This window comes from Protopterus annectens, chromosome 5.part1 (assembly GCF_019279795.1).
Source record: "Protopterus annectens isolate FY-2018-M chromosome 5.part1, PAN1.0, whole genome shotgun sequence".
Taxonomy (NCBI): Eukaryota; Metazoa; Chordata; order Ceratodontiformes; family Protopteridae; genus Protopterus; species Protopterus annectens.
The window spans coordinates 278,605,667-278,630,074 of NC_056736.1; the positions used below are offsets into that span (position 1 = coordinate 278,605,667).

Here is a 24,408-nt window from a genome sequence, read left to right on the forward strand (position 1 = left end):
CAAATGTGTTCAAATAAAGTTTCATTTTCCTTGCCTCTAGGTAACAGTCCTCAGTTGTTAAATAAGTACAAAAATTACATGTTCCACATTTGAACAGCCCTCTTTTGTTTGATAGTCTTTGATGTCAAATTTCTTTGAACCCTTCTCTATTAGGTTTTTTATGGTATTGCCTTTACGGTAAACATATTTTAAGTGGTCATCAAAAATGTGGTTGAGATCAGATATTTTGGCAAAATTTCCCCACTCTATTTTCCTTATTAGGCCAGATTGGCCGTCGTATGTTGTTATAATACCTGCGCTATACATATCTATTGACTTCACTTTAAAAGGCGTTGCTGCTTGTTTTACCACTGTACCTATGATTGGGGCAAACCTAGTGTTCCTACCATGCATTACCTCCTTATGTATTTCATCAAAAAAACTACCAGGGTAACCCCTATTCAAAAATGGTTCTTTTAACCATTCACATTCTTTGTTAAACCACTCATTATCAGAAGTCATCCTACTTATACGAACCAACTGTCCCTTGATCACCCCTCTTTTTTGAGAGTGGGGGTGAGAACTAGTGTAGTGCAAGTAGGAATTGGAAAATGTATCTTTTCTATATACTTTCGAAACAAATTGATTTCCATTTTTTGTGATGTTATATCCAAATAGTCTAATGTGTGTTATTCAAATTTGTATGTGAAACTTAAAAAACTCGTTGTATTGTTGAGATATTTGACCAAGTTTACAAAGGAAGTTTGGTCACCTTTCCACAGAAAACACAGGTCATCCAAGAATATACCATAAAGCAACCAATGGCCTTTGTATATGGAATTTAACAAAAAGTGGTTTTCCCAGTAAGCCATGATGATATTAGCGTATGTAGGGGCACAAGGTGCACCCATAGCCACACCTCTCACTTGTTTGAAGTATTCCCCTTCAAAAAATATGAAGTTGTACTTCAACAATTTCCATGAGTACCAATACAATTCTAAATTCACTGTTAAAGCTTGGTATTCTACCAACATTTCCTCGAACCATTCTAAACCAGTCTCATATACATACATACACATACATATACATGCACATATATACATATAGCTATATAAAAATAAAAAAACCCTTAGCAAACACAAGCAAATACACCACAGAGGTATTATAGGATAGAGTAGTAGAGATAAGTTCAGCTAGTTCAGAGGGGATGGAGGGAGGGTAACCTGGACTGCAGTAGGGTGAACACACTAACATCTACATTTATGGTAAGTACAAAACTGTACTATGTCCATCGTGTTACCCTGCTGCAGTCATCACACTTGGGTTGAATCCAAAAGCTAAGGATGGGAGGTGGAGTCAAACAGGGTTAGAAGAAGCTAGTAGGCCCTGCAAAAATGCAGTGGCAAAACCAGCTCTAGTCTTAAGAGTATAGAGGTAAGTGATCGTGTTTGGTGAAGGTGTGCACTGAACTCCAAGTTGCAGCTTCCAGAATATCCTTGTTTGGCACCCCCCTGAGAAAGACTGCTGATGTAGCTGTAGCCCTGGTGGAGTGGGACCTAATGTTAACAGGTACCCGTTTCCCATGATATGTGTAGCAGAAACATATGCAATGCCCTATCCATTTCGAAATGGTCTGTTTTGAGATAGCTTTTCCTTGTGATCCTGTAGCATAGGCTACAAAGAGCTGGTCATTTTTCTGAAAGCCTTAGTTTTATCCAAGTAGTAACGTAATTGCCTGTGAATATCCAAAGAGTGCAGGAGTGAATGGTTTGGTTTAGGGCCACACTGGATACCACCTTTGGCATAAAGGAAGGGTTAGTTCGTAGAGAGACTGTCGATGAAAAATAAGGAAAGGTTCCACTGCCACTAGTGCCTGTAGCTCAGACTCTTCTAGCTGAGGTTATTGCTTGTAGTAGGGCAGTTTTCCGTGAAAGAAATTTTAAATCAGCTGAAAAAGCTGGTTCAAAGGGTGGCAGTGTAAGCTTTTCCAGAACAAAGTTGAGATCTCAAGTAGGTGTTGGAGCTGTCCTTGGCGGTCTTAAGTTCTTAGCCCCTCTGAGGTACTGTTTTAGGAGTGGATGTGAGAATAAAGGAGGATCCGTGCTGTAATGAGCTGAAATTGCTGAGGTGTGGATCTTAGATGAAGTCCTTTGTGTAACATCTCAGTTAAATATTGTAGAATCTGAGGGATGTTTGGATCAAGGGGATTTTGGCCTTCAGCCTGGTTCCAGGCGCAAAATCTTTTCCATTTGTCTGAATAGGTTTTCCTGGTGCTGGGCCTCCTGGCCTCCAGAATGACATCCATAACAGCTTTGGATAAAGGTGTTGGCTGGTTGTTTAGGTAATTTGCCATGCAGCCAGGTTTAAAGTCTTGAGCTGGCTGTGTAGAATCTGATTTATCTTTCTGGGTGAGCAGGTGAGGAATTTGTGGCAAAATCCATGGTGGGCTGTGGGCCATGTTCCTTAAAATTGGATACCAATGCTGGCGTGGCCAGTCTGGTGCAACGAGTATCATTTGTGGCCTCTCTAATCTGACTTTCAGCAGTACCTTTGCTAGAAGAGGCAGTGGAGGGAAGGCATACACTGTTAATGTTTTCCAACTGAATGAGAGGGCATCCACTTCCAAGTTAGTGGATGGAAGGTCCTTGTGTAAAATTTCTGAAGTTGGTGGCTGTGGGGGCTTGCAAACAGATCTATGTCTGGGCGTCCCCATTTTTGAGCTATCATTGCAAATACTTGTGGATCTAGTTTCCATTCGTGTGGATCCATGATGTTTCTGCTTAGGTCATCTGCCAATGTGTTTCTTTCCTGGCAGGAATTTTGCTTGTAATTGAACCTGGTAAGACAGTGCAGTGTTCCACAAGGTCATTGCTTGCCTGCATAGAGGGTAGGAATGTGTGCCCCCTTGCTTGTTTATGTACCACATATTACTGTGGTATTGTCAGTCTATTAGTTGTCCTGGGTGTAGAAGGTCCTTGAAAGCTGTTAGGGCATTCTGTACTGCTAGCATTTCTTTTTGATTGATATGCAGATGCCTCTGAAATGTAGTCCATTTGCCCTGAATGTACTGCCCTGCCATGTGTGCTCCCCAGGCATAGTCCGATGCATCTGTTGTCATAGTTTGCCTGGCTGTAGGTAAGGTGAAAGGCTGACCCTTGAGGTGACATGCCTGTACCCACCATAGAAACTCCTGTTGAAGGTAGGGAATGAGTGGTATCATCGTTTCCAAGCTGTGGCTGTACTGAGTCCATACACTTTTCAGGTACCATTGTAATTTCCTCATATGCAGTTTTGCAAATGGTATTAGTAGTATGCAAGATGCCATGAATCCCAAGGCCTGCAGAATTTTTCTTGCAGGGAGTTGGGTCTTTGTTGCCATTATTTTGAAATATTGAATCAGCCGCCGTTGCTTGTCTGGCATGAGATAAGCCATCTGGGCCATTGTATTCAAGCTGGCACCCAGGAATATTATGTTTTGTGAGGGCACTAGTTTTGATTTCTTTTCGTTTACTGTGTACCCTAGGCAACTTAGAAGGTGTTTGACAAATGCCAGATGCTTTAAAAGTATGTCCTTGCTTTCTGCTTGAATAAGGTAGTCGTCCAGGTATGGGTATATTTGAATTCCTCTGTCTGCAGTATGCAATTACTGGTGCCAGGCATTCTGTGAAGACCCTAGGTGCAGTAGGTAAGCCAAAGGGCAATGCAGAGAATTGACAATGCGTTGAACCTGCAATGAAGCGGAGGTATCTTCTGCAATTTTGTCTGATAGGGACATGCAGGTATGCCTCCTTGAGGTCCAAAGTGACTAGCCAAGCATTCTTGCTCAGCATGGGAAGAAGCTGCTGTAGTGTTAGCATCTTGAATTTTGGTACTTGCAAATAGGTGTTCAGAATTGAAAGATCCAGAATGGGTCTCCATGCTTTGTCCTTTCTTGGGACTAGGAAGAGTGAGTAAAATCCTTGTCCTTGCTCCTGTGTAGGTACCTGTTGAATGGCTCTCATATCCATGAGAGCTGTAATTTGTTTTTGTGCCTGTGCCCATTGATTTGGTGGCAGGTTTGGCATTCCTTTGATCCTTGGTAAGGTATGAAAGTGGAATCTGTATCCTTGAGACAATGTTTAAAACCCATTTGTCTTTTGTGATGATGTGCCAGTTGTCTGCAAAAAATGCTAGTTTTCCTCCCAAGGGAGTTGCCAGGAGAGATTTGTTTGGTAGTTTGAGGATAGAGTCATTGTGTGCATCATCTGCTAGCTTGGGGCCTGTCTTCTCCTCCTTTCTGGGTAGCAGTACCCCATTGGCGAGGTTTGCAAGGGCCCTGTGACTGACATCTGCCCCTTGGGCGTCTGTATTTGCCCCTCTGTGATCGGTCAGAAGCTGGAAAGGACCAGTTTTTTGTTCTCCAATTTCTGCTGAAACGAGGGGGTTGTACCTGCAAAAAATCCTTGACTGATGGCATAGACTTTGCCTTATCCTCCATTTTCTTTAAAACCTCTTCTGCTTTGACACCAAATAATACATCCTGCTGTAAAGGTGCATCCAATAATTTTGCTTTAACATGGCCAGGAAGGGTTTGTTCTTTTAACCAAGCATGTCTACATATGACAGAGCCAGTAACAGCTGCTCTACAGGAAGCTTCCAATTAATCAAATCTGCATTGTAAAGTATGTTTGCCCACCTGTTCAGCTTCATGCAACAGATCCTGCATTTCCTTGAATTCAGACTGTTCTGAACGTGTGCTCATTTTTTGTTTTAACTGAGACATTAGGAATTGCTGATATTTCAGCATGTGAAACTGGCAATTTAATGCTCTCATAGCCAGAGTTGCTGAGGTGTATATTTTCTTTCCCCATCTATCTAGGGCTCTGGAATCCCATTCAGAGGGCACATGATTTTTAGCCATAGAAGCTTTAGCTCCCTTAGGACCCTGGGAAGTTGTTTCTGGGTCAGCTACAGGGCTTTTATAAAGGAATTTGTGCGAGTCAGGTACTCTAGTATCTGTCTGGTTTGGCTGGAGCAGGAGGTACAGAGTCTAGATTTAAACTAGACTCCAAGTAAACATCATCCACAATATCTAAAACAGGAGGGATAGCAAGAGGTCTGTGCTGGGGTAGTAAAAGGAACTCTCGGAGCCTTTTCTTAGAATCTGAGTAATCCTGGCCTTCCCAGTGGAAATGGAAATGTTCCTCATGGTATGAAAAGTTTCCCCAAAGGAGTTGTCTTCAGGGGGAGATGCTGAGGGAATAGAGTCTTCAGCATCAGAGTCTTCATAAGGTGGAAAAGTGTAATCCTGTTCCTCAGTAGAACCTGAGCAGAGTGAAACCTGGTCAGAGGATGCATAATCCTCCTCTTGTCTTGGTCTTTTATCAAGAGGGGGATGGGAACCCCTGATTAGGGTAATCAAGTCTTCAGCCATCTTAAGCATCTGTTTCTTAAGCATGGGGCCTTGAACTGTAGACTGATGTACAGTTTTCTTAGGTTTTAAAGGAGTTTTAAGCTTGGCATAAGATTTAATGGCGAGTGTAGTCTGTCTGAAGACACCTTCTGCAACCGAAGGTGTTTCCACTGCACCGGTGTCTACTTCTGCTCTGGTGTCGGAAGATGGCTGCTTCGGACTAGTAGGCTCCACTTGGGAATCGTTCTGCGGTCAGGGGCTGCGTAGGCGCCTCACTGAAAACCAGAGAACCGGCGACAGGCCCAGCTGAGGCCTCGGAGTCTGGCTTGTTCCTAGGCTGCCTGTCCTTATCCTTGCGGTTTTTTTTATGTATGGCGGTAGTCGGCTGCTCCGATTGTATGATATAATTAAATTTCCTACCAAAGTAATGCTGTGCGAAGTCAAAACGGTGTTTGATAGTTAGTTTATTAAACCTAGCACAAAACCAACAACCTGTGACGTCATGGTCTGGGCCTAGGCAAGGAATACAATAGGAATGGAAGTCCTTATGATGTATTTGCTTCCCACAAGAAATGCTATTGTTAACTTTTTCTGACATCGGACTGAGGCAAGAAAATGTTCCCCAATGCAGTACTTAGCTTTACTGAAGACTTCGAACTCAAATTCAAATCGAAAATCTCAGGTGCCGACCGGCACTTGCGAACTGCTTCTGCTTCAGGCACCGCGCGGCAAGAAAGACTGAAGAAAATGGCGTCAGATGCCTCTTATATACCCCTGGTGCACTGACGTCAGGGAAGACACGACAGCAACAGACGCTGGACTGAGACTTTGGTATTCGGGCCGACTGCGGGACCGCCTGATGGCAGGATAACCCAAGTGTGATGACTGCAGCAGGGTAACACGATGAACATCAGGGAAGGACAGACAATACAGCTGTAAGGCAATTGTACTGTAGAAGCGTGATTAGTCACCTGCCCTACATTCTTACCTGTGCCGGTCTTAACTTCCTCAAAGTTTGCGGAATTTTTCCCACTGCCTTCACTGTTTACATCAGTGCATGTTTTCTACAAGACCAGTATTTAGTTGCAAAAGTCCCAGAATATCTAGACATAGGAGGATAAAACATTTAACTGTCCCCCCTTCACTTCTGAATTCTTGAGGATCAGAGGAGTGTCAAATTTATTACTAATGAGGTATTCATTAACTGGTCTCTTCACATCATCTGGTAGGGTCTGTAACCACAGCCTCATATTCCTCTCAAACACTAATGCAGAAGCAGCTGCTGTGGAACAGGATACCAAAGGATTGAAGCCACACTTGTTAACAGCACTTCCCCACTCTGGCTGTTGTATGGCAAAGCTTTACCACCAACTTCTTGTCACCCTCAGTTTTTCTGGCCTATCTTCACTTGAACTGAGGATATTCTCTTCATACATCATGCATGGTGGCCTGAGTTTACAACTCTGATACCAAGGTGGTAGACCTTTCAAACTACACTCTGTTTAGGAGTGTGGATGGACCTGGTGCCAGCCTGGAACCTTCTAGCATCCATAGTAACTGCTGCATCTTTTTTTTTTTTTTTTTTTTAAATATAAATACCAGCTTGTGTTGCTCTTGCCCCAGAGATCAGTTAAGTCTTTCTGGTGTACAGCTGTGCAGACTGTCTCCAAAAAGGCATAACCAAACAAGTTTTTATTGCTCTTCTGTGTTATCAATAACCTGTTAAACTTGCAGCATCATGCCCAAAACACAAATCAGTTCTTAGCACACTTTCCCAAAAAACAGCCAAAACCACAAAACACTCCACACTTTCATCCAATTTTCCTCATCCCTGGGTAATTTGACAAAAATATTACTCTAACTACATCCAACAATATCTTCTCTCTTTAAAGCAACAATGCTTACGGTTTTGCTGCAGCACCCTGACTGCTCTACTGACCCTTGCTAAGGATGTCTTACTTAACATGGATAAGTGCAGACTTAAGGGGGCTCTTCACTGACCTCAGTAACTACAAATTCCTTTACAAGCTAAAAAAGCAGGCACAGACTCAAGTCAAAATACAGTACTCCATATATGAAGCAGACCCACTTCAAAAGGGAGATCCTTAAAGCTCTAGCAGTCCTTTGTACGCTAGTTAATAAAGATACAGAAAAGCAATCTTCCTTACACACTTTATATCACCATACCCATGTAAAAGACGCATCCAATCCCATCTCACTCTGCAACTAACATCCAACAGACTTTCAGAAAACGAATCAAACTACTTAATCCCACGAAAATATGGCATTTAACAACTCCCAAAACTGGCAAAATCTCCCAAGCCTATCATCAGACAATACAATAGAAGCAATAACTTCCTTAAAATACCTTGATATCTGGCTAGACAAAGCCCTTAACTCCCAAACCCACACAGAAAGCTAGAAGCAAATTAACTCTCCTCTCTTGGATTAGGAAAATCTCTCTCCATCACTGCTTCAGCTACAGCAGCAATAGACAACAGTCCTCTTGGCTCGGCTTCAGTAAAGACTTCAGATTACAGCCACTGCATCCAACAAAAGCTCATCTCTCTCTGCAGACTATCTCTAACAAAATTTGTCATTTTATCACAAACCCCCCACACAAGCACCACTGCATCACCCTTTCCAAAGCAAACTGGATAGCTGATAGTCTGAAGTAGCACAAAATAGAGCTGACCTACTTGAGTCACTTCTCTTCAAATGGATACAGCCCAACTCAATCCCCTTGAAGCAAAGCTCACTACACCCCCTGCTACACCCTCAGAAGGCTCTCCTAAACAATAACCCCCATGCAGACCCCACAAACCAAACTACACTGTACTAACCATTATTGCTCCACTCTTGCAGCAAAGTCTGGGAATCCCTGCCATCACACCTAAAATTCAGAGTACAGTTCCAATCCTACCATGTAGGAAATCTGTTTGTGCTACCTAGTGGGACACATTACCTAACCACCAACTCCAACCTTAATTCTCCACTTAACGATGTCTCTTTGCAGTGGTAGAACACATACCTTAAGATTCAAGTTAAGGAAATTATAAAAATCAGATGGAGCAAAGAGAAACTGAATGGCAAGTAAGATTAGAGGCAGACAAACCACCAGGTTTAGACGACGCCATAAATATTAAATGTTTTCTGATGGATCGTAGGTTGGCTATAGTACCCTGGATTGTAGACGGATGTACCTAGATCTCAAACTAAAAAACCTACTCAGTTCCCAATCAAATTTTGAGGCTTCACATTCTCCTCCTTTGAATTCCTTAATTAAAATCGCCCTCTAACTCTCTATTTGTGATAGCTTTTGGGGTATTTAAGCTTCCTATCTTCCAAACTTGAAGGCTCATCTGCTGGAGAAGGGCAGATATCCCTTGTCCAAGTGCCAAAAGCTCCCCATGCTCCACAAAATCTGTAAGATTCCTTATTTTTTCAAAAAATGCCTTTTTTTCCTTAAAGTCTTACAATGTTCACAGTTTATTATAGCATGGCTCTCACAAAGAAAATATAAACTGCAAATTGTAGTTATTGGGGAATCTTTCTCTTCTGCAGGGATGTCATTAAGGGCATCCACCCAGCAAAGGAGACAAAAATCTTGAGTATGAGCATCAACAAAACAAATGGCAAAAAAGCAAACAGCTGTCATTTATTTTGTTTAGCAAAGACCAACATCCTCAGAACATTTTCTGCGGTGGCAAAAAAGAAATGAAAATGACATGCATTACACTCTCAAATGGAAACTTGGCTGTAAAGGACATCTTACATCCTCTAAGAGGGTGGTAAAATTTGCATTATCCTGTGAACATCTAAATGCTTCTAAGTCGGATGAGAAGACTCATCCAACTACCTGCCAAGTTAAATTCATCTAAAAATAGATTGCAACAAAGATAATTAACAAAAATGAATATAAAATTAGTTATCCTCGCGTTATGAACCCTCTCCTCGGGTACTCTTCTGCCAACCTGGATCTTAACACCACAAATCCAGGTTTTGCTGCATATTAACTTGCACAATTCAGACATCTACATTTTGAAAGTCAGAATATCACACACGGCGCAACCTAGTTTTATGCTTAGTTTGAAATGGTTGTGTCAACTAAGCTATAGTTTTACATTTCACATCTCTGACCGTCTAAATTGACAAAAGTAGTTAATGTGAAATTTGCTTAATTTTAGTCAGGTTACAAGAGTAAATGATGTAATCCATCTCTTTTGCATTCTGTTTCGCCACTATCACAGCCTATCTCAGTTTATGCTTGGGATGTTGCAGTTGCCAGCTTTTTTTTTGTTATCAAAGTCTCCTCTACTGTAAGTACCCTTTCTCCACTATGGTGGAGAGTGTACCAATATCTCCTAACAATGGGTTATGGAAGATGTACCATAGACTGCATGCTTCTCCAATGAAGTCAAAGCTACAGCAAGTAAATTTCACATGGAGTGGGTGAACCTGTAAAACCCTACCTCACCAATGGCTGTATCATTATTAGGATTACACACCAGGCAATACTCAGCACAAGCAAGTTTCAGTACGTCATGCAAAAACACAGTGAATAGAATACTGTGGAATGAAGCAGTTATCCCTGCCAGCTTTTTTTTTTAAAGTTTAAAGGCCTTTTTGTTGCAATAAAGCGTCTGCAACAGTTTTTGGTCTCAAAAAAATGTCTGCACTTGTACCAACATCTTGGAAAAAAGCTGTGATGGCTGTATTACCCAGTGAGGGTAAAAATCCTTCAAATCCAGCTTCATGCAGATCCACTTCAATTTTAAACAATTAATACGAAGTGGTTAGGACTATACTAAGAATGATAAAGATGCTTAAAAACTGACATTTGAATCAATGTGGATGTCTGGAGGGGAGGCAAACATTTAGCAACATTAACAGCATGACCCATTAATCTGACCACATGTCCAAGGAAGATAGTCTAGCATTGTGGAGAATTCTGTTTCCATAGATGCCACAACGAGCAAAAAATAATTCACTTCAATACTTGCCTTAGCTTTTGGTGTCATTCAAAGGGGGTCAGACCACTCAGTTTCACCAAGGATGGCCTGCATCTGTCCCCCCTAGGGTTTCGATTGGCAAAGACACTGTCCACCATCATACTGCCTTTTTAGGTAATGCCAACCTGAAAAATCTAATGCAATGAAACAAAACAAAAATATTAAGGTGTTAATAAATGCCAAGAGCTTGAATAAGAAACTACTCCCAACAAGCTCTTCTCACCCTGGAAAACACGGACGTCTGTGTATTGACAGACATGGCACAAATATCAGAAAGCACTTTGGCTGTGCAGGTTTATAATGCTGTCCACACATTTAGACAAACTACTGTCCAGGAGGGGGAAAAAAGGTGGAGGTATGTTAATCTATATCAAGAGGAGACTTGCATCAGGATTGGCAAGTAGTATAATGCACTAGACCTTATGTTAAAGTAACATAGTATAATGCACTAGACCTTATGTTAAAGTAACAATCAGAAATTTGCACTTGTCACACTTTAAAATGTGTTGATTCAATAAATCTGTTCAAAACAAAAAAAAAATGTATTTCAACACACTTGTTATTGTCTTAATGGGGGAAACTAAAATGAATCTGGGTCTATAGACAGGATCTTTTTGCAGTGGGATCTGCACTTGACTAGGGCCCACAGTTTTTCGCGGAAAAATGTCAAAAATTCCACAGGGTCATTTGTATAATTCCAAAGCTCACCATGGCAAAATAAACAAGGTTCCGTGACATTCACAGTTGTCAATCACTGCGTTATTTTTAAGCAAAGTTACCACCTCAGGAGTAGGCCTATATTGCCTTTCATCTATTATTATATTTATTATAAACACAGTTAAGAGAATGCTATACTAATAGGAATGAAAATGAAATGAAAGATGATTATGAAACAAATGTTTTAATGTAGGCCTGCAACATCACAAAAAAATTAATGAAAACAAAAAGTTATTAAATCATCATCAGACAATCACGGAGTCAGTTGGCGGACAGTAGGCTCGCAAGACTGTCAGTTAGACTCTGAAGCAGTGGCAAAAGGACTGATCCGTACTTGAAAAACGACGGTTCGACATCAACTGAGGCTACAGGAAAAGAAATGCAAGCCTTTGCTAACATTGCCAGTTTTGGTAGCCTGTCTTCCACTGCACGCCAGAACTTGACAACGTCCCTCGGTAAGTCCTGCTCAGTTGCCTGATTGAGGTAAATCTGCCATTCATCCACTGCATTTATGATGTTTGGCACTGCAGCAAAATCTGCAATGGCCTTTGGCAAAATGGACAGCTACCGTGGGTAAAATAGTTGAACATCCTTGAACAACTTGCAAGCAGGTTGCTTGCCTCCAACGTATTCTGCCAATTTAGCTGCAGCATTTGTCATTGCTGCTTCACAAGCTGCATTTGCATATGGAAAACCTGGGTTACGCAGCCATGACAAAAGATCAAAAACAGTTTAGAAGATGCTTAGAGCACACAGTTCACGACCTTCAAGATATTTCAGCGTTTAACGCTTGCAGTGTACAGCCAAGAATTCCAACTTTGCTTGCAATACTAGGGAGCTTTCTCCACTCAGAATATCCAGTAATTTGCATAGCTGCACTCTAGCTCCTACCTGGGCAATTTCATTTTCAATGAATGCCCGATAATACTGAACGTTCCCCATGGTAAAGTGCTGCGCTGAACCAGGTATTCCAGTGAGTGACGACGGGAGTTGGTGGCATTGTCACTGGCTGAACATACACAAAGGCGAGTCAGATACCGCGCTAGTCTGCCAGGTGCTTTTGAAAATATTGCCTCATGCTTGCAACAAAGTTGTCAGTCAATTCCAGTGCAAGACAAAACTCCTCACCCACCAACAATAAAATATGAACCCCAACAGGTAATATGGCAGGCACTGGGCAACAGACCTTGCAAGCCATCATTAAAACACTTCATGTAGGCGGCATTGTCACTGACAAAAGCCAGCATGTCATTGTAACTGATGCCTGCGTTGGTGAAAGTGCGAATTATGGCCTGAGCTACTGAGACGTTATTTACTTTCTCCAAAAATTCTGTATTAACAAACATTGCCTTGCAACTGCCTGCATCAAAGGCATCCAGTGGTTGTAACAGTAAATTAAACGAGTGTCACTGGCGCCATGTGGTGAGTCTGCTATGATTGTAATTTTCCGACCAGCCAAATTAACGAGCTCTGCCTGTAGGGTGCCACATACCTTCAAGTACATAATGCTAGCAAGCCAGTTGGCTCGTGGTAGGTCACCGCGCCCTTGATGTTGTCTGCAATAAAAGTTCGCAGTTGAGGATTATCCAGCTTTTATAGCTGAATGTTGGCAGACATGAACGCCTTCACAAGCCTAACAATCAAATCCTCTTTAGCATTGTGTGCTGCAGTCTGCCTTGCTTTGCATCCGACTGTAGTTTGGTATTTAGGAGCGATTCCCAGATCGCAGTCAGCTTTGCATTTGGCCGCACATTCAGAAAGACGCTTTGACTGCAAGTGGTCAGTGATGGTCTCCTAATGTGATCGACAGTTACATATTAGTCCACCGTCCGCTGCAAAAACTCATGATCCAAATTTAGAAACGCGACTAGCAGGTGTCACATGCTTTGCACTTTTTGAATGCCTATTCATTTTTACTGAAGTAACACTTAGTACAAATATAAACTACAGTACGCCAATGTCAGCATAAATCCAAACTGAGTGACTAGGAACTGGTTTTCTTCTCTATGCGTTGCCCACCGACAGCTTTCTGTTGCTAGTCGGTTTTGCAAGTTAATTCAATTTCCCGCGTAAAAGTGAAAATTGCAAGACTTAGGACAAATTCCACAGCTCGACTCAAAATTCCACAGCCCACGGAAAACCGTGGCCCTTAACGACCAACACTGAACTTGGCCAACTGAACAGACCAGACTGAAGAGTATTTTATATATTAAAAAAAAAAACTTTTATACAATAGATAACATGTTCCCTACACCTTCTCCTTCATGCACCTCTATTAACCAAGACACATTACTTTTGCCTCTTGGCATAATTTTCTCCTGTGCAAACTGCTTACGTTCCTATTTTTCCTGCAAGCTCTGAATATAATTTGACATGATGCACCTGGTAGACATTTAAGCAATGGACAATTAATACAGCTTTCCAAGTGTCAAATCAGGCTTCAACATTCCTACTGCATTCACACCATCTAGCCTGTACTCACACCCTTCCTTTTTTAGTAATATTTTTTATACAGTGTGCAAAGAAAAAGCAGTGAACTCACAGATGGCCATCGACATGTCTGTTTAAGTAGCATGCTTAAAACAAAACTAAAAACTAAATAAAGACTTCATTTTACTTAAAGAAAAGAGGTTACTCTATCTGACCACATTCCAAGGTGCAACAATTCATATGAACACAAACTATTCCCCCCAAAAAATATACCTGTGGGGTTGGACAGTAGGCTCCCATTCCTCCTGTGTTTGGTCCCAAATCACCATCCATAAGACGCTTGTGATCTTGAGCAGGTGGCATCGGAGCTACAGTTATGCCATCAGTGAAACAGAGACACTAAAAAGAAAATATCAGGTCATAATGCAGGAAATGACAAGTTTGAAGGAAAAAAGAAACAGCCACCCTCTACAATTCACACCTTTGTCTAAAACTGCTAAACTTGTTAAAACAGCATTGGAAGCACCGTAGTGACAAACAAAACTAAGAAGTACTTCTCCTGATGGAAGACTGGCCAAGGTAAGAAAAATTCTGCATCACAAAAGGCTTCACAATCCCCAGATTCTTTGGTGAATTGTGTATTTCTCTGTACAGAAACAGCAGCTGAGTGAGGCACTCACCTTAAGAAACCTTTTGAGATGCAGATTCCAACTGAAGTTCCTCCAAGCTCAATGAGTGTTTGGTAGCTTTTTCTTCCTACACATCTCACCTCCACTGCTTGGGCAAGACCTGGCCCTTACTTAGAGGCAAACCTCATCTTCACCCTACAGCTCTTTGAAGATGCACACTCCATCAAGGCAGGCATGTTTGACCCAAACAAGCAGGAACCAAAAAAACAGACACTGTATAGAGAGGGTTACTTGGGGGAAGGCAGGTGAAATGCTGTTCTGCATACCACTCATGCAACCTGAAATACTCGCTCATAAATGGTGCAACTCTCATAACTCTAGTCTTATTTCAAGCAGTTCTAACTGGCCCCAAAAGGTCCAGGAAAAGGAAACAACCTATAAGGCTTGAAGGCAAAAGGAAAATTCAAGACATATTTCACATCCAAAGGAAAACAGGACACAATAGGACCATTGCAAAGACAGAACATGACTTGAGGATGAGAAAACTTCCAGTGCTTAATGCTGCAAATGGAAATAATTACCTAGCCACTAAGATACCATGACTGGTGATCTTATGAAGGACATATAAACCTGGTCATCCATCCTCAAGGCTGCTGTCATTCTGCAAGCTAGCCTAACTGCCTGTGGAAAAAAACAATGCATTATATTTGATCAAAGTAATGAAGTCAACTGGCAAAGAGATGTATTAACTCAGATGTGGTGCAGCAGTTAGTGTTGCTGCCTCACAGCAAGAGGTTCTCAGATTCGATTCTCAGCTGGGTGCCTTCTGTGCGGAGTCTGCATGTCCTCCTTGGTCGCATGGGTTTCCTCCCACAACCAAAAGACATGCTGTAGGTGGATTGGACACACTAAATTGGCCCTAGGCGTGAGTGCGTGCATCTTCTGTGGAAGGTTGGGCGGCGGGCTGACAACTAAACACCATAAAACTCCACTGCCAAGCATGAGCAGACAGTTGATCCACTGTGGCGACCCCTAACTAGGAAAAGCCGAAAGAAGAAGAGACTGAAACAGGCTTTGCAGTGATTTATTTAAGCCTTTGATGACTTGAGTCTCACTAAGATAGCAGCCTCTTTTCAAGACCCAAGGTGGTACTTTTACTACTACTTTTGGCTTTTCCCAGTTAGGGGTCGCCACAGCAGATCACCTGTCTGCTCATGACTGGCAGGGGAGTTTTATGGTATCAAGTTGCCAGCCCGGCACCCAACCTTCCACAGAAGGCACACACAGGGCCAATTTAGAGTGTCCATTACACCTACAGCAGGTCTTTGGGATGTGGGAGGAAACCCATGTGACCACAGGGAGTACATGTACACACTGCACAGAAGGCACCCCAAGATTGAAGAGAAGAACCTCTTGCTGTGAGGCAGCAACGCTAACAGCTGCACAGGGGAAATTTGGCCAGGACATCAGGAACTTCTGCTAGGTACTTTGGGACCTCTTACATCTATCAGAGCTACCAGCAACTCAAGCACATGGAGCCACGGTTTAACGTCTCAGAAAGACAGCACATTCAGTTGTGCTGTATCCTCCCCTTATGCTGCACTGCAGTGTCAGCAATCAATCTACCTGGTGTGGTAACAGAACAGACTGCCTCCTGTACAAAAGGCAAGTGTGCTACCTCTTGTGCCACTGATACTGAATTTGAAGTTGGCATGAAGGATTAATGTGGACAGTGGGCACATGATATACAACAAGCATTAAAGAGGTTCATATTGAAACCTCAAAACAAACTCGTTGACAAAACTGCTGACATCAAGAAGTGTTTGCTCTTCAGCACAGCACGATTCCCTGATGCAGCTCAGCGGTGCAGAGAAATGGAGCCTTGACTGTGACCCAGACAACTGGATTTAATTAGCAGCCCCAACAATGAATAAGCAAGGCAGGGGTGTGGCCCATTGTTCTCCTAAATTGTGACCATAATCATATGCACATTGGGTCACACTAGGCACTGAGATTTCCCTGGTGGAGATCATAGAATCCATTAAGTGCTTTAGGGGAGGGGGAAGGACTGCTTGGAGGGACACGCCTTGCAGAAGTAAAGGGAAAGCCACTGGTCATTCCACTGTATGTCCATCTCTGGATGTGCGCAGGTGAGTAGGGCTTAGCAGCAAAAAAACTTTTCAAACAGTTGCCCCCTCCCGGTTGTCCCTTACTTTGGTGCTAGGGAATGAATGGACTAACTGACCAGGAGGCAATGGATGACTGACACCGGGACAAAAAGGACATTAAAAATATCAGAAACAAAATTACTGACATACAAACATTAACCAGACTGTTAAATCAATATTTCCCACCCTAACCATCAAGCTTCTAAACGGCCTTCAACTATCCCACCAGATTAGAACTCCTCTCTGGTAGTTTATTGGATGTTCTGTGATGACTTCACTTTTTGAACCATGAAAGATCAAATCCTATTAGACCTATTTCTTCACAAAATCAGTGGCTCTACAAAGACTTGTTAGATTATATAAATTACATCAACAAGTAAACAAGACTTGCAAGAGGGATGGGGTCCTGGCAAAATATTCCCAGCCTGTAGAAAAAGTTGCAAGTACAAGTCCAGGTACTACTTGGTTTTGATGACTGGATGGGTAGACATACATTTACATAAGTCATCTTGCACAGTCTGCTTGAAAATGGAGTTCGGCACTACCAAGTGCTGATAAAAGGTGGAAAGATCTTTTAAGTGGCCTTAACAGTGTACATGGCGAGGCCTCTGTGTCTCTTATTTAACTATTATTCCTGTGTTTCCTTCTCTGCTCCCTTAATTTCACCACAATGGCTGGAGTTAACCAAATTGCCAGCTGGGGACAGAGTTAAGCAGCCGTATTTTGCCTTACTCAAATCCTACCTTTACTTTGTGTGAAATTTCACTACAGGTAGTGTATCCCATAGCACCATAAGCACATTTCCACCACTGATTATGTTTGAGTGTATTCCCCAGTAAATTATGGGGGGGGGTGCCCAAGGCTTTTGCTCTCCACTGTGAGCTAAACAGCTGAAAATCCACTGCTCAGAGATAATTAGAACTTGAAGATAAAGTGCAACTTTTTACCCTTTCTTATTATAATCACACCCTCATCTTGGAAAGTGGGCTTTCATATTCTAATGTGTTTAGTTGACCTATATTTCAAATTTAATAAACTGGTGTTTGTTTATTGTATGCTGAGCAACTATCCAATTACGTCTTGATTCCATGTCATCCAGCTCCACCATATGATGTTGAGATTGGGGGATGGGGGTGTTCTGTAGTGAGTTGTCATGTTTTTTGTAGTCTACAGCAGATTTTAATACAAGGTAACCAGAGAGTACAGTCACTCACAAATAAATCCATGTAGCAATATTAAAGTGAAAAGTAACAAAAGATGTAACAGGACAAGACTGTTAGTAAGGTGCATAGTGCTAGGCATACAGTGCAATAAAAAGTACAGTTTATCCACATTGCTGCAGTCTATACAATATATACAAAGGTACCAGAATATAAACTCACCTACACAACCACCCCTAAACACAGTATGTTCTTCATTCCACATTGCTGCAGTCAGGCTGTAAGCAAAATCAAGGAAGAGCAGGAGCTGATAACATGCCATGCAAAATAAGGCAAAAAAAGCCCTAGCCTAGACTTAGGAGAGTGGTAGGGAGTTAGAGAAGAATGATGCACTGAACTCCAAGTAGCTGCCTCAAAATATCCTTGCCACCCCCCCCTTAGAAATGCTGTTGAAGTGGCAGTAGCCCTAGTGGAATGAGAATAATCCCTGGAATCTCTTCTTTGCATGGGAATAACAAAAAGGCAATGCAAAACCCAATCTCTAAAGTGTGCAAAATCTTTTCCCCTTTATTTTGGGGATCTGGTTTAAAGCCACACCACCCACCTTAGGCATAAAGAAGGAAGGATTACGTAATGATACCCTATATGATCCTGAAAAAAAAAAGGCTCAACAACCATAAGGGCCCTGTGTAAAGAAACCCTTCTTTGCAGAAGTAATGGCCACAAAAAAGTAGTCTTCCATGACAAGTATTTCAGGTACACAAAATTGAGATCCCAGGAGAGTAGGAGCTACGTGGGGTCTTATATTCTTTCTAAGAAATTGCTGAAACAAAGGATGTGAAACAATGGTGGGTCACAATCTGCAGCATGAATCTTAATGGAAGAGAAAGACAAACCTTACTAGGTCTCTTCTCCATAATCACATTTTAGACTTTTTTGAGGAAGTGAGAGACCTGGTGTCTTTCAAAACAGAATATGCCAGGCTGTTAGATGAAGAGTTTGAAGCTTGACATTGAAAACAGATGATCCCCTCTGAGACAATAGGTGTGGAATCATCAGTAATGGGTATCAGTGCTGCCGAGGCCAATCTGGCTATTAAAAATCATCTTTGCTTGTCTTGTCTGACCTTTAGAAGCACCTTTGGAAGAAGAGGCAGAGGTGGAAAATTTTCCAACTGAAGAAAAGAGCATCACTTTTCCAAGCTGTGTGATGAAATTCCTTCGTGCAAAACTTTGGCAGCTGGTGAATTTTGAAATACATGAAGATCAGTTTCCCACTGGGGGGATGATTGATTTGTCTAACACACATCTGCTAAGGAGTCTTGTGCTCCCGCAGAAACCTTGCCTGAAGAGTTAGTTGCAAGCTTGATATGTGTGCTGTAGTCTGGCTTGTCACTTGTCTTCTATCCACTCCATCTAGATGAGCTCCCCAAGCAATGTGTCTGGCGTCTGTCGTAGAGAATGACTTGCCTCTGGGCGGGTCACAGAGAGTCCCTTGTTTAGGTGACATTCTTCCTTTTGAATGCAAGGTATTATTTGAATGACAGTGTCCAAATCCTGGGCAGTGCTGTGTCCATTTAGATTTTGAGATACCATTGTAGCCCTATATGCAGTTTGGCATTGGGAAGCACCAGAATACAAGATGCCCATGAACCCTAAGGCTTGAAGGACTGTCTTTGCAGTCAGCCGGACTGAAGAGATAATTGATGGAAGTAACTGAGATTCTTTTTCTTTGTTGGGGGGGGTTAGAAGCCCTGGGCTGCTGTATTCAGTCTCACACCCAGAAAGCACTGTGTGTCTTGAGAGTACTAGGACTGGACTTTTATTTTCACAGAATAACCCTAGGCATCTTAGCACTGCTATGACATATTCCAAATGCTGTGGCAGTCGTCCAAGTAAGTACTAGGAACAGGAGAATAAAATCTAGGCCCCTTTCTGGCACAGGAACTGACTGAATGCTCTCCTATTTGGAGTAACAGAAATTTGTTTTCTGTTCTTTGTAGAGGAGAACCCATTTGTCTTGGGTAATTAAATCCCAATTTTCTTTGAAGACAGCTGAAAAGCATGTCATTCTGCTTACTTAAAGGACGACCCCCTGCCCTCACCAGGGGGTCATTTGTCTCTGCTAAAGGACTGACCCCTGCCCTCACCAGAAGTCTGAGCAGGTGAACTCTGCAAAAATCCTTAACAGTTTGCATAGACTTAGCCTTGTCCTCCATTTTCTTTAAAACTGCTTCCACAGGCTAACCAAACAACACATCAGACTGTAACCTGCACAGCATCAAAACATTTCAACTGTGAAAGAAGATAATTCTGATATTTTAACATGATGGCTAAAGTGGAAGAAGTATACACTTCTTTCCCCATCTATCCAAAGCCCTTGCCTCTTTATCAGGAGGGACAGGATTTTTCTGCCCTAGGACTCTAAAAAAGACTTATGAGCCGTCAGGCACCCTATAATACCTATCCGTTTAACTGGGGCAGGAGGCAAAGAATCAGGATTCAGGAAGCCTCTGCAAAAATCTTCCACCACATTCAAAACAGGTATGCTGGGTAAAAACAAGAATTCCCTAAGCCTTTCCTGGAATCAGAGAAATCTTGACCTTCCCATTTAAAATGCTCCCTCGTGGAATGCAGAGTCTCTGAAAATGAAAAATCTCAGAGGGAGAGAAGCTGAAGGTAGAATCATCCACATCAGAATCAGAATAAGGAGGGTACTCCTGCAAGTCTTCAGCGCCTCCGAGCATTGCTCAAACTCTCAAACTCAGGTTCCACCTTATCATAGTAATCAACTCCTCTGCCATTTTACTTCCTGAGAGGATACATCCTGTAACAGTAGCTGCTTTGATTTTATAATTACACGCTTCCCAAACACTAACCTGGCTAAATCTAGCACAAGAGCCGCATCCAACAACGCGTGCTCAGGCTCCCAAACAAGGTATACACAAAGTATGGCAATCCCTGACATCCGGTTAATACTGAGGCAAAAAAAAGAAAAAATATTCCCAACGGGGTACTTAGCCAACGATTCGATGGGAAAAACTCTGGCTGAAGAAGAAACTTCAGAACAACACCCTGCACTAAAAAATTGCTTTCTGCATCGACCATGCGCAAAAGACTGAGGATAATATCTTGGTATTCGGGCCGACTGGACACTGCAGCAATGTGGAATGAAGAACATCAGATGTAAAACTAATAAATCATTGTCTACCAAAGAGTTTTAGGGAGAATACTATCAATCTGCAAATCATTTTAGTGACAGATCAACTGCACAGTGCATCTAAGTTATACCACAAGGAATTAGTGCTAAAAAGAAAACATTTGAAATAATTTGCACAGCTGTGAAATTAAAGATGCTGTAAAGTGATCATTCTATAGTATGCAACTGTTCACTACAGTATGACAGGATGTATTATTCTGAAGCGTCAAAGCTTTTAAATTTGATCATTCCACACACTTCATTTTTCCTTCTGTTCAAAACTCTCGGCTAACCTGGATTTAGCCTTCTAGGTTAGCTGTGTCCCATGTAAAGGATTTGAATCCCTGGTAAATCACTGAATTGCAGTCAGTGATGCCAGACAGTATGAACCACAAACTCCATGCAAATAACAAAACTAAAAAGGTGGTGAAGGCAACAAAAAATCCAGACCACTAAAAACTTAGCGCTTTCATCCACATTTAATAACTGCTTCCAGTTGTTATTAAATGTGGATGAAAGCACCAAGTTTAGCGGTCTGGATTTTTTGTTGCCTTCATCACCTTTTAGCTTTGTTAATGCCAGTGTTTCCTGCTTCCTGTTCAGAAAATGCATGGTGATGGAAAATCTGTTATATTAACTTTTCAAGTGAAGTGGATACATATTTAAAAACTGTCCCCAATTTGCTCCTTTGTACTTCCAGAATTCCTGAAATTGAAAGGTATGCTGCTGTCTGTTCCAACAGTGTTCAAGTGTTTTTCCCAACTTTCAAAGCTGGTAAAATACTTCATTTTCCTATAGTTTGTTTTCTCTTTTTCTGTAACTAGTATTGTGGACAAATCCAGAATGTATAGGATTCACACATCAGCAGTTTTCTCCCTAATAAATCAATCAATCCATTGGAAGACAACTGTTTATACTTTTACATCTGTTTTATTACACAGTCTGCCAGACATGGTACACATTAATAAGATCTTATCCTGCTGTCCCATCTTACTTTTGTTACCTTCCACTTGAAAACAACTGTAAGGATTTATTGTTTTACTGAGTAATGGACTATGCTACGTTCTGGTTACTTTGCAATAAAATCTGCTGCAGAGTATAGAAAACATGCCAACACGGAAAGGAACAGTTTCTCACCCCCAATACATCAGAACACATGGCTGGATAACACAGAAATCGGGGAAGTGCTATAATTGTACAAGTTTCTCAACATACAGTAAACAACTTTATTAAACTTAATATAGGTCCACTGGAATAAAAAAAATACACGTTAAAATAAGAACCCGCTGTGGTGGTGCTGCGGTAGCATTGTCGCCTCACAGTAAGACGCTGTCCGGTTTGATTCTCAGCTAGAGCGTCTTCTGTGCGGAGACATGCGTGAATTGGCGTACCTTAATTGAAGGTTGTGTGTCATGCCTGGCAAGCCGGTACATAAAAATCAACTGCCAATTATTAGCGGACCGGAGTTCCGCTGTGGCGACCCATAACCGGGAAAAGCCAAAAGACACAAACACGTTAAAATAAGAAAGCCCACTTTACAAGCTGAGGTCATAACTATAACAAAAATAAAATGGTAAAAAAACTCTATACTTGATCTTTAAATTTTGGTGCCTCCCAAAGAGCATAGTAAATGCATTTGTAGGAGCAGTCATTCTACCCCCCCCCCCCCAACTAAATTACATGGCAAACTGTACTTTTCATTCAAAACCACCAACCTTTGAATGGACAAAGCAATTAGGGAGCATAAGAGTATGATAATGCAGGTTTACCACAGTTGTTTACCCCCATGACCCAACCATACTAACTGTGAATAAACCTTGCATTAGCTGCATATGAGCATTTTATATTGTTTAAATCTACAAGCGCCAAGGCTGAACTAGTCACAGTAAAGTGAAAATTATTCCAGTTATTGACAGACTAAACTAACCCTGGAACTAATATGTAGCTATTGTAAGCGTGGGGTGCAGCAGAGGAAGCATCCATATAAAAATGCATTTCCAGTGTTACTTTGCAAGAATCAATGCAGCAACAAGTTTTCTGCTAAATGCAAAGTCAGAATGTCCGACGTGACCTACTATACTGGCAATGTCATAAAATAGTTACATTTAGAATGAACATACAATAGGAATGTTAACATTCAAAATTTGTTAGTACTTTATTTTAGCAGTTATTACAAAAAGCATGTATAACCATTACAATGCTTGAGCAAAGGAGCCCTTCCACCTTAATTCTTGCCTCCAACCCTTTACAGATCCAGTTCTTACTAACCCTATTAATCAGTGAATGCAAACGCTAACATTGCCCTACTCAATTCCCATCAGATTGCCAAATGATCTGTAGCCAAGACCCACCAAAAGCTGTAGTGTTGAATAGAATGATAAAAAGGCAGTGCAAGCAATGTTATCGAATGTTTGCTTCCCCTACACAAAACACTGGTCCACATTTACTTTTGCCCTTCCCTTAGCTGGTACAGACACTCCCCTTTATAATCATGGCTTAAAATTGAAATGGTTCTATATGAAGCTGGATATGAAGGGTCTTTACCTCATTGCGTACAACAGTCACTAAAACTTTCTTCCAAGATGCTGGTACACCCCACAACCTCCAAAATATTAAGCAAAACTTTACAGACATTTACTTTCCTAATTTTCAAATTTCCAGTGGAACATGGTCAGTCCCTGAAGATTTCACTGTGTGATTACACATCACTGTTTCTACCTTCTCTTCCTTGCTCAGCTATTATTTTTGCACAAGGTCGAGTACTCCTACTTGTGCATTTTTCTCAATTCTTCTGTTAAATATGAATTTTTCATAAAATTTCCACAATATTCCTATACTTCTATAGTATTTTCTGGCTGGTCATCATGCCACTGCGTCCCCAGTCTGGCTACAACTATTTTTACTTTGATGCCCAAGTCATTCTGCTAAACCTTTTTACAATCTAACAGTTATCAAAAAATAGCTGCTTAAACGCAACTCCTCTAAATTCATGCAGGTTATCAAAAAGTTTCCTTATTTTTTCTTTAAAGGTCTGCAACTACTCTCTCTCTTGTTCTGTAAGAATCCGTCTTCTGTCACACTTTACCCTTTGTCAAACTTCTGAATTACTTCCTTCCCACATCTCCCTTTTATACTACTTACTAGTTGCCTCTTCTGACTTAATTTATATTCCCCAATAACTAAATTATATGCACTCCCCATTCCTTAAATTCCTCTCGTTTTAACATGCAACTAAAGTCCTAGGGTCTAGTTTTTATATCAGAACTCTCCAAGTTTTTACTGGTGCATGATCGGACAGTTATTGGGTGGGTCTCAGCTTTCAATTAAATACACATGGTTCTGTACAATATCCTTCTGTCCAATCTAACTCAAGTAATACATCTTTCGGAGGTGAGATGGGTACAAACAGTGTAGTGAGAGGTGAGCAGACAGTGTTATAGGGGGAGGAAGAGGCAAGAGTAGCTAGTCAGATGCTACCTGCCCTGTCCTGAAAGGGAGCCCTCTGGCTAGAGGGAGGGGATGCTCTAGCTGGAGGGGGTGTTTCCTTGTGGGCTTACAAGGCCTTTAAGGAGGAGCAGGGTGGGAGCGCTTCCTAAAACTGGGTTTTGGCTGGATAGTTTCTGTGAAACTTGGGGATAGATGAAACCAGTAAATATTTCAGGTCCTGCATTTCTTCACCTTTTTGTTGCAGAGATTTGAAAAGGTCTGCCACTTTAGAACCAA

At 41.6% G+C, this 24,408-nt stretch overlaps 1 protein-coding gene across 1 annotated transcript in view; it reads right to left on the minus strand.

Annotated features, from left to right (window-relative positions):
- The window catches only part of GART (phosphoribosylglycinamide formyltransferase, phosphoribosylglycinamide synthetase, phosphoribosylaminoimidazole synthetase), a 1,783,038-nt gene that overhangs the window by 1,015,060 nt on the left and 743,570 nt on the right, over positions 1–24,408 (minus strand). Inside the window, exon 7 of the mRNA XM_044072949.1 lies at positions 13,804–13,929. Within this exon, the coding sequence (XP_043928884.1) occupies positions 13,804–13,929 (126 nt within the window). The remainder of the gene's footprint in view (positions 1–13,803; positions 13,930–24,408) is intronic.